The sequence below is a fragment of the Chinchilla lanigera genome, unplaced genomic scaffold (genome assembly GCF_000276665.1).
Source record: "Chinchilla lanigera isolate Chin_1 unplaced genomic scaffold, ChiLan1.0 scaffold00013, whole genome shotgun sequence".
In the NCBI taxonomy this organism is placed as follows: Eukaryota; Metazoa; Chordata; class Mammalia; order Rodentia; family Chinchillidae; genus Chinchilla; species Chinchilla lanigera.
In genome coordinates this window covers 32,278,321-32,289,053 of record NW_004955414.1, presented here as the reverse complement: position 1 = coordinate 32,289,053, position 10,733 = coordinate 32,278,321, and the positions used below count along the sequence as shown (strand labels likewise).

General features: G+C 55.1%; 1 protein-coding gene across 4 annotated transcripts in view; it reads left to right on the top strand.

The window, feature by feature from the left end:
* Nucleotides 1-25: 25 nt before the first annotated feature.
* Nucleotides 26-10,733, top strand: part of Abcc8 (ATP-binding cassette, sub-family C (CFTR/MRP), member 8) — a 72,786-nt gene continuing 62,078 nt past the window's right edge. For all 4 annotated transcript variants that reach the window (XM_013512093.1, XM_013512092.1, XM_005380386.2 and 1 more), the window contains exons 1-3: nucleotides 26-252; nucleotides 1,486-1,627; nucleotides 6,347-6,468. In XM_013512093.1, coding sequence (XP_013367547.1) covers nucleotides 105-252; nucleotides 1,486-1,627; nucleotides 6,347-6,468 — 412 coding nt within the window. In that variant the 5' untranslated portion in view covers nucleotides 26-104. The remainder of the gene's footprint in view (nucleotides 253-1,485; nucleotides 1,628-6,346; nucleotides 6,469-10,733) is intronic.

Sequence of the window (10,733 nt, the reverse complement as noted above, 5' to 3'; positions counted from 1 at the left end):
GGGGGGCGGGGGCCTAAGGCGGGCACGGCGCAGGGACCGAGGCACGGGAGGCGCGGAGCCGGCGGAGTCCGAGCTGGAGCCCGCGGAGCCCGCGCCGCGTCGCCATGCCCCTGGCCTTCTGCGGCAGCGAGAACCACTCGGCCGCCTACCGGGTGGACCAGGGCGTCCTCAACAACGGCTGCTTCGTGGACGCGCTCAACGTGGTGCCGCACGTCTTCCTGCTCTTCATCACCTTCCCTATCCTCTTCATCGGTGAGCGCGCGAGCGGCGGAGGAGGGGCGCGGAGCCCAGGGATGGGGAGGCGGAGGGGGACGCGGCGGCGCGCTCCTCACCGCCCGCGTCCGCCCCGCCGCCCCGGACCGCGGCTCGCGCCCCTGCTGGGGTCCCCTGCCCCGGGGTCTGCCGGCCCGCGGGTCCCGGCACTGGCTCTCCGGCTCATCGCTTCACTCTGGGGTGCGGCTGTACCCGCGCCAACGCGTTCCCCACCCAAGGGGTCCCAAGTTTTGCCACCGCGGGGATGGAGAGAGGGGAAAGGGGAGGTCCCCACACCCGCCGGGAAGGTCGGGAGGGGTCGGCCGCACCCTCAGTGGCGCAGCGGCTGGAGCCGGGTCACCCCTCCCCCAGGGCTCGCTCCTTGTCGCTGCAGCTGGGCCTGGGACTGGGACAGGATGAGCTTGGGAGGCGGGTGGAGGCCCCTCGAGCTCCTGTGCCGCCTTCGACCGGGCTCGGTGGTGATCGGTAGCCTCTGACACTCGGGGGCCCCGCGCCCTGGGGGAGGAGAGACGGAGCTGGGGTCGGGAATCCCGCTTCCCAGTACCCCATGGGGCGCGCGTCTCCCGAGTGCAACTTCTCCGCGCCGCTCGCGGACGCAGCGACCCGGCGCCCCCCATGTGCTTGCTTGAAAGTGGTCTGCAAAGTCGGGCGCCACTGTCGTGAGTGCGTTTTCACTCGGGTCCCCTTCATCTCTCAAGACCTTGAACTCCCAAGCTAGTCTGCCCTGTTAGTACGGAGGGTGAACCCTGCCTGTCCAAAACGTGTTCCTTTATTCTAATTGAAAAAATTAGCAAATCATAAAATTTACATGCAGCTTTGGGGAAGAGCAAAGGTGGTCACAAAATTAAAAGGAACTTACTGCAGAAGCAAATTGCTACTTATTGACAAAGATAAAGGACTAGACAGAAATAGGAAAGGAACATGCAATACACACATGCGCATCTAAAATTTAAAAGTATTGACACACTCCTGTTCTCGGCTAAATGGTTTATTGATGACCTGTCACACCAGAGGTGCCAGGTATATAAAATGTGCACCAGTATAGGACCAGCCCGATGTTCATTTCATGCGTACCAGCCTTGGGGATCCTCATGCACATGTGTAGGAGCCCCCACCCCGGACCCAATGCCCAAGCATCGGGGCGAGGGTCTGTCCCTGCAGCCTCCTCCAGGTGGTCCAGGCCCCTACCTTTACCTTTTTCTCTCTGTGCAGGATGGGGCAGCCAGAGCTCCAAGGTGCACATCCACCACAGCACATGGCTCCACTTCCCTGGCCACAACCTGCGCTGGATCCTGACCTTCATGCTGCTCTTCGTCCTGGTGTGTGAGATCGCTGAGGGCATCCTGTCTGATGGGTAAGTGAATGAGGACTCCGGGGAGCAGATTGCTCCTGGATGCTTCTGGAAAGACCCTGGCTTACCTGCCTTCCACAAGCCAGTGTCATTTGCTATTAAATCCACCAACTTGTCCCCTGGTATAAACTGAACCAGGATATTTATGCCAGGCAGTAGATCCATGTGAGACCCGAGCCCTGCCCGAAGCCCTGGAGGGCAGAGGGAACACAGATCTGCATGTCAAGCCCCAGTGAAATAATGCAAGTACCTACTGTATTAGAATGTCCTGACTCTCCTGGGACGGGGGGACCAGCACAGCCTGCTCCTATACAGGTACCTACTTTATTTGCTGACCTCTAAGGTGAAAGGTCATAAAGTAAATAATGCCAGAATTCCAGGCCTCTCCCACAAACTGCTCCAGTTGCCTTCTTGGGCAGAGAGAGGGCTAAGCATATCACTTCCTCTTGCTTAAGACCCTTCCTTGGTTCTCAGTTGTTTGCAAGATAACACCCCTGGGTCGCTGGGCAGTGAAGCCCACTGCCTGCAGTTCGTCCCTAAAGGCTCCCCCTCCCCCATTTCTCTGGGCCTTACATCTGCGCCTCACACCTCTGCTGTGGCACAGATGAAACTGGCTGTTAAAGTTTGTACCTATTTGCAGAACTGTCTCCTGAGTCAAGAAGGCCTGGAGGTTAGAACCTGGGTCTCATTTGTCTTTGTATTCACAGTACAAATTTGTCAAGTCCTTAGGAGAATAAATAAACTCCTGTTACAAGCAGATATTCTAGGAGGAGAGAGGAGGCAGGGTTGGGGAGGCCCCATAGCTGGAGGGGCTTTGGAGCTGAGCCTGAAGGATGCCCAGGGTTCTGACAGGCAGAGGAATGGAGCAGAGGGAGCAGAGCAGGTAGCGGTGGGGTCCGTGGGGAATTGTGCGGCAGGGCCGCAGCAGTAATCCCTCACAGGGGAGCCGTGAGGCTGAGCTTGGAAACAGGGCTGGGGCGTCTTGGGCAGAGCTTTGAAACCCAGATGTCACGTGTGGCTGAGACGTGAGCAATGCGGCACTTCAGGTGAAGGCAGTTGGCCACAGGGAGAGGCTGGAGGTGGGAGGAGATCGCTGTGGTCCAGGTGAGGGATAACTGCAGGTGGAAATGGCTCGGCAGCAGTGAGGGACAGAAAGGAGGGTGAGTGCCTGGGCGCAGAGACGGTGCACAGACTGGGAATTCAGTCTCAGTATTTAAGGCCCAGCCCCTCAGAGCTGGAATCAGCCCGGGCCCAGGCTCCACTCCTGCCTGGTTCCTGCAGCTGGTCTCAGGGGGATGGGATCCCCTGACACACACTGTCACTCTCCTACTCCCCTGGCTTCTGCAGTGATCTTTGTGATAACTGCTTGCCCTAGGCAGCAGCTCCTCCTGACGACCATAGTCCCTCAGGCCAGCAAGAAGCCCAGAGGACACACTGCTGCCTAACTAGCAGATGCAAGTCTGCTTCACACCCCCAGCATCCCCTCCAAAGCAGCACATATGGTACCAAGGAGAGGCGTGCCTTGGGAGCCTTCAGCCAAGAGTACATGGGATTTAAACTAGCTGGGGAGCAGCGTGTGGTGGCGCACGCCTGTAATCCCAGCACTCAGGAGGCTGAAGCAGGAGGATCGTTGTGAGTTTGAGACCAGCCTGGGCTACAAAGTGAGCTCAAGGCCAGCCTGAACTGCAGAGCAAGACCGTGTTTCAAAAAGACAGACAAACAAAAACTAGCTGAGGTGACAGAGGACACCTTGCCCGTGAAGAAGGAAGACCTGAGTCTTCCAGCACTTCTGCTCTGTACCAGCTACTGGGCCTTTACAAGTCACCCAGCCTTCAATATCAGAAGGCAGCCATGGAGGATGAAATTAGAGAATGGTCTGGATGCAGAGCCCGAAGTGGCAGAGCCTTGGGCAGGTGCTGTCTTTCCATGGGAAAGTGGAAGGGCTCGGTTGGAGACTCCTAACTGCAGGCTGTCAGCAGTCCTTCATGTGTGTGGCTGCACTTGCACCCCAAACCAGCTCACTGCAGATAACCATCCCTCACCAGGGCACAGGTCAGTGTCTGGGCTGGGCCTTCGTCAGCAGCCTTTATGTGTCCACACCTCTGCGTAGGCAGGTGGAAGGAGGAGCGTGGGAAAAGGACAGAGAAGAGAAGTCACAGATCCTGCCCTGTGGCACACATTGTGCACCCCAACCTGGCTTTCAAATCTGCCTGGAAACTTAGGAGACAGATGTGGGTGGCAGATAATTAAGGCAGTGGTCTTCAAGCCTGGGTTTGGTTTAGGGAAATTTTCATTTGTGTGACTAATTGAAGCATCTTAAACCCATAGGGCTTCCTGCCTTTCTTAGGGTATTATTTTTGTGCAAGATGTTCTGGATTCAAAACCAACATGGCACAGAATTATAAGGAAGGGATGGATGGATAGATGGATGGATGGATGGATAGAAGCTAGAATGCTTCCCCAAATCACTACATACTGGATAAAGTCTGTATATAAAACTTTTACTTAATTTCCTTTTTTTTTTCTTTTGTCCTTTTGAGACAGGGTCTCGCTATGCAATTCAGGATGGCCTTGAGCTCACTTTGTAGCCCAGGCTGGTCTTGAATTCGCAACGATCCTCCCGCCTCAGACTCCAAAGTGCTGGGATTACAAGCGTGCACCACCACACCTGGCTCTTTTACTTACTTTCTTACCTAATTTAGTGTATCATTCAGCAAAACAACTGAAATCTATTATAATAAACCATTTCATGAAATATTATTCCAATATGGATAATCCTGAACTTACTTTACATTATAACATTTTTAGTATTTTACCTTTTATTATAAAAATAATTATTTAAACACATGATGTAACATGTTGTGTGCCAACTTTGCACTGTGTGAGAGTATATAAAATCTTTTCAGAATTATTTCAAGGGGTAGAGAGCAAAGAGTTCTGAAGGCCCCTGTACAGTGCTAGTTTTCCCCAGTGTCCTCACTGGTGACTGACGACTCTCTACTCCTGTTCCTTTCATACTTCTGGGATGAGTTTGAAGACCTTTGCCTGAGAATATCTACTAATAGAGACTTAGAGATCGACATTTATGGTCTCATTTAACAAGAAGCCTAGACAGTATCTTTTCTGGTTAGGTTGGAGACTGAATGGTGTCAAGCAGGACCCAGCCTCCTCCTGTCTCGCTGTACCATTCCATGTGTCAGCCGTCAGCCAGGTCTTCCCCGTGCTCCAAAGTGGCCGTGCCACCCTGGGTATCACTTAGGAAGGAAGGGCAGAGGTGAAGACAGCATACTCCCCACATGTCCCTTCCTTACAGATTGGGTTCTGTGGTCAGACCAGCTAGTGGCAAAGAGGGATGGCATTGCTCCGCTGCTTAGACCCCTCACCATCCATCCCCTAGCTCTGAGAATAAACCACCAGTGAGCAAGCGTGTGGTTCTTCCATCAGGAGAAATGGGAGGATGTTACTTGATGAACGGCCCACGCTGCCTCCACTCCCGCACCTTGGCCCTGCCAAAGCCTTCAGTGCAGCACTCTTCTCCACATGTCCCTCCTCCTTCTCTGTCGAACTCCTACTCATCCTTCAAAGTCCAGCCTGGTTCTGCCTCCTCTGTGAGGCTTTCCCTGGTGGCCAGTCCCCTCAGCCTTCTGTCTGTCTGCAGCACCCCTTTCCTTTACTGCACAGTCAGACAGTAGCTCTGGGCATGGTGGCCCTCTCTGTACTGTTAGCTCCTCCTGGGCAGGGTCCTTGGTGTGTTGGATTAAAGAGCAGTGCGAGCAAGAGCAGCACCAAGACAGAGGCTGAGACAGGCCCTCTGGAAACAGAGGCTTCCAACACGGCCGGAGCAGGAAGAGCAGGCCAGACAGAGCCGGCAAAGTGGCTGGAGGCCATGTCTCCTGCGCCTTTTGTGCCCTGCTGAACCGTGAGGGTTTTGCTCTCTGCATAAGGGAACCATGGGAAGGACCAGTCAGGGTGAGCTAAGGTGACTCTTCTCGTCAGTCGTAAAGATGAGGTCTGGGGAAGCTCTAGCTCCCAAGGGCCTCCTCGTCAGGCCAGAGTCCTGCCAGCGGAGACGCCTGTGGGAGTGAAAGTGAGGACAGCGTAAGCTGTGTGCATCGCCCCATCCCCACCCCTAGGAAGGAGACAAAAGCAGTGATCTTAGATGTGTTATGCTGCCTCAGTTTCCACAACCACAACATGGGGGAGACATCCATGATTGGTGTTCTATGTACGAAGAGCAAGCGAGTTAATGTATGTCAACTGCTTAGAACAGTGCTAACGCAGTAAGTGCTCAGTAAATGACGACTCTCAGCAGGGTTGTTACAGTGCACGGCTGGCCCATGCTGCTCGTGTTCAGTGGGGCTGTCGGTAAGTGAGCTCTGGGGCACCAGCACCTGCACTGCCCGGGGACGGGGACCCAGCTGGGCTCACTCCCAGAGAAGTGATGCCGGCTTTCCAGCGGCCGTTGTCAAAACTGACTTCCTGATGACATGTTCAGCAAGCAAAAACCCAGGGAGAGCCTCAACACCAAGCCCTCAGAGCATCCGGGTCTTGGACTTGTAGGCCCCCGAGTTCGTGGCATGTTCGCGTCTGGGCTGGGCAGAGGTGCCAGGATAGTAAACGGAGCTGCGGGTGTGCCTTAAGACCCGCGGTGTGCTGAGTGAGGAACACGAGGCACTCCCCACATCTACATCCGCTCTGTCCTTCTCTCTCCCCGCGTCTTAGGGTGACTGAGTCCCGCCACCTGCACCTGTACATGCCGGCCGGGATGGCGTTCATGGCTGCTGTCACCTCTGTGGTCTACTATCACAACATCGAGACCTCCAACTTCCCCAAGCTGCTGATCGGTAGGGGAAGGGGAGAGGGAGGGGCGAAGAGGTGCCCTGACTGGTTCCTTCAGATGACATCTTTTGAGGACTTATATTGTGCCGGGCACTGTTCCAGGTGGTAGAAGTTCAAAAATGAAAAAAAAAGATCCATGTCTTCATGAAGTTTCATGAAGTGGAGGAGGCAGGCAGAGGTCACAGATGAAGAAATAGGTGGTGATGTGTGAAGAAGGGGGTGAGAGGGGGTCGGGGAGGCTCTCTGGTAAGCGTGGCCATGCAGGAGTTGGGGAGAGTGTGTTCTGTGCAGGGAACCGCAAATGCAGAAGCTTCCTTAGGAACAGACTTCGCAGGAAGGAAGGCCGGCGTGGCGGAGCCTAGGGAGCAGGGGAAAGAGTGGCAGGAGGTTCGGTTGGGGGCCAGCAGGCAGCAAGGGAGATGCCCAGGCTGTGGGCCTGAGCCCCGGGAAGCTGTCAGCGCTGAGCCCTGAGCCGCCTCAGGGACAGAGCTGGGGTAGAGGTCAAATCTGGTATTCAGGGCACATCCGGGTGAGAGGTGGCAGAGACGGCCAGCTCCGGGGTTATGAATGAGTTGGGCGTTTGGGGAGGGCAGAGCAGGATGACATCTAAAGGGGGAGCCAGGCTGTGGTCACCTGGAGAGGGAAGAGACAGGCCCCACACCAGAGCCCGAGCCTGCAGTGTGCGGCTCAGGAGCGGGTGCCCCTTTGCAGTTCCTGACCCCTTATGCTGGGTCCCAGGCAGAAACAACAGTGATGACTGCTGGCTTCACCGAGCCTGCGCTGTGGACCAGGCTCTGCACAGCGCTCCCCACCTGCATCATCTCCCTTCTTCGCCGCATCCGCCCTGCGTTACACGCACGAGTGTGGAACTCAGAGGCTAAAAATAATGCCAGCAAACGTTCACTCAGCACTAACTATGTGGCTCACTCCGGCCTGAGTGTATTATTAACTCATTTCATCCTGTAACAACCCTGTGAGGGAGGTCCCATTGCTTTTTCTCCTTTAAAAGACCAGAAAGCTGAGGCTCAGAGATTAGGTGACTCAACCTGGTCCACCCAGTGAGTCAAGGGGCACAGTGGAACCCGGCATCCAAGCGGGCTGCGTGCCTAAGGGTCCTGGCACGCAAAGGTATAAACCGCAGGCTTGCCGGTGTGTGTGGGCTGCAGTCTGCGTGGCTCAGGCAGGACACACACACCTGGCACCTAGGCTGTGTGTACACCGTGTGTCAGGAGTCACACTGAGTTTTAGAATTTCTGCACCCAGAGTCTGGAGCACTGTGCTGAGCCAGAGACCTTGCCATGTCGTGTGTCAGGGTGTCCTACTCACAGGCCCACCTTCCTGTGTAAGGGAGAGGGTCCAACTCCATCAGAATCACCCAGGAGACCCCCTGCCTGACCCCAGGACCCCAGAGTGAGTACAGATGGGGGCTGGAGCAGCAGGTCAGGGTCGAGGGGAGATCTTAGCTACAGACTTTGGAGAGCTCCCCCTGGCATTTCGGGAGCAGCCTCTTATCTTCAGAGAACCCCTCCTTAACCCCCAGGGCCCAGCTGCCTGGTGCCCCTGGAAGTGCGGTCAGCAGGAGAGGAGCTTGTTTCCTTGTGCTTCAGCGAGCATGTCGTGTTCTCTTGCTGAGCGCAAACCATCACCCATGTGTGGATTCGCCCTTTATTTTTAAAGGAACAAGGACTTTCTCCCTTCACTGCCCTTGTTGGAGTTCAGCTCCCCATGACAAGGGGCTGTACAGAGGCAGAAATTCCAGAACAGAGGAAAATGGAGGGAGTGCGCCTCTGAGCTGGAGGGACAGAGAGGGCCATGTGTCCTAGGGAAAGAGCCAGCACCCGAGAGGACTAAAGGCTGATCGTGGGCCTGGAGTCTTACAGAAAGATGACAATGACATATCGTACAGTGTTTCACAAAAGAACCATAATTCTAGGCTCCAGAGAAGGAAATACTCTATGAGAGAGACGTGTTTGAGCTGAGAACTGGAACTGGGAGAAGGGAGAGGAGTGCTTCAGGGAGCAGCAACAGCATGTGCAAAGGCCCTGGGGCAGGAGGAACCAAGCGTGTTAGCAAATGTGAAGGAAAAGAGTAACTTGAGCAAAGAGAGCAGAGGGAGCTGTAGGTAGGGTGCACACTGAGGAGGTCCTCAAAGACCACACCACTGACACTGGCATTTATGCCAAGAGAGAAATTATGCCCACTGAGAGAAGTTTGGGTTTTTGAGGGTGTGTATGTCTATGTGGTACCATATACAGAACATAAAATTTACCAGTTTAACCACTTATTTTTTAACGTAGGTAAGCAGTTTGTTTTTTTGACCTCCCAGCTCATTGTAGCCACTCTGAAGTGTACAGTTGTGTGGCGTTAAATACGCTCATGCTGTTTTGCTGCCCTGACCAGCGTCCACCTCCAGAACGTAAACCATACTCCCCCTTCCTCCCTCACCTCAGCACCTGGCCACCAGCATTCTGCTTTCTGTCTCCGAGTTTGACTGTGGCAGGGGCCTCATCCACCTGAAGTTATACATTCTTTGTCCTCTGGTGATGGGATTATTTCACTCAGTAGCTCCTCCAGGTCCACCCATGTGGAAGCACATGACAGAATTCCCTCTCTTTCAAAGGCTAAATAATGTCCCACTGCCTGGGTAGGGCACGTCTTGTCATCCATTCATCCGCCAGTGGGCCTCAGGGCTGCTTCCATTTCTTTGACTATTGTGCATAGCATGGCTGCAAACAGGAGGGCACTGAGAGGTTTTAGAGGTGACCAGATTTATTGCTTTGTGGCTGTGGGGTTGAGAAGGCTCTTGAGGTGGCCCGTAGGCGACACTGTGGTGGTCTGGACTCGGGTGTCTCGGGGGTGGAGAGCAGTGGGTGGATCCAACATAGTTAGGAGGAAAGTCGGCAGAACGTGACAGAACGTGGTTACGGGCTGGGTGCTGGGCTCAGGGAAGAGGGGAGAGGGAGAGGCCCAGGGAGCCCACAGCGTGGAGCTCACCAGCGGCAGCCTGTGTCTCTCTCTGCCATTTCCCCTCTTCTCCCAGGCGAGCAGTGAGTGCCGCTGTGTCTGGGAACAGGCTGTGGGCTCAGCACTGCCGGGCGGGACTGTGGGAAGCACCTCTGAGTCCAGCACTGACCCTCTCCGTGAGCTGGCACAGGACGCCGGGGCTCTCTGAGCCTCAGTTTCCTCCCCTGGAAAGGAGTAAACCCTGCCCCAGTCACAGGGCTGTTAGGAAGGTGAAATCGGAGCACAGCTGTGGCAAGACCACGTGAGACACACTTTAAATCGTGGTTCCAGCCAGTGGTCCTCACTAAGGACAAGAGAGGCTCTGATTCCTGGGAAAGGATCTGCGGAGAGAGCAGGCTCGCAGGAAGGGGGATGGGGTCCAGCTGTGGGTTCCTGTGACCTGGACACCAGGCCAAACGGGGGGACATCACTGCTTCTGCCCCACTGTCCTAATGCCCGCACTGGCATCAGCCCCTCTGGGCGTGCTCTGCCCTGGCCATATGGTGGGACCAACGTCTTGACCTGCTTCCCAGCCCAGAGCCAGTCTGGGCTGATGCCAGCTGCTGTCCCCGAGAGATGGCCTGGCATCCCTGGGTGCAGGTGGGCTTCATTCTCCGTGGGTCCTCGCGGGTCTTTCTGCATGTGGCTCTAGAAGCTGGGCGGGCAGGGCCGTGGTACTAGAGTATCCCCCACCCAAGGGTGACATAACTGGGCGTTGCTGGCTTTTGCTGTTGTAAGCTGACTGTGCTTTGTTGGCAGATTAGGGGGAGGGGCAAGAATTTAGAACAGAATCCACTGATGGCTTCTGATGTTTATGTCTCCCCAAATCAGAAATCCAGAGATAATGAAAGTATCATCTGCTGATACCCAAAGCACCCGTCACATGCCGGGCTCACCATGCTGAACACTTTTCATATGTTGCTCACCCTTTCTCTGCCAGACCCGGCAGCATGCGCCTTTCTCTGAGCCTCAGCTTCCTCATCTGTAAAATAAATGAGCAGTAAGACTTCCCCAGTTTGGGAAGTCACTAGAGCCCGGAGCTTGCGTGCCTGGGCTCTGCTTTTAGCCTAGCCCAGCTCTGCCACTTACCTGACCCTCCAGCCAGTCCCCAGCCTTTCTGAGCCTCAGGTCCTTTGTCTGATAGGGTGGGGGTGATGACGGTTCTCCCCTGCAAAGTTACTGTGAGGAATAAATGAGGTGATGTGTTTAAGTGCTTCCTTAGCACGTGGCCCGAGCCTTAGTCAAATTCAAGAAATAATTTTCCTGT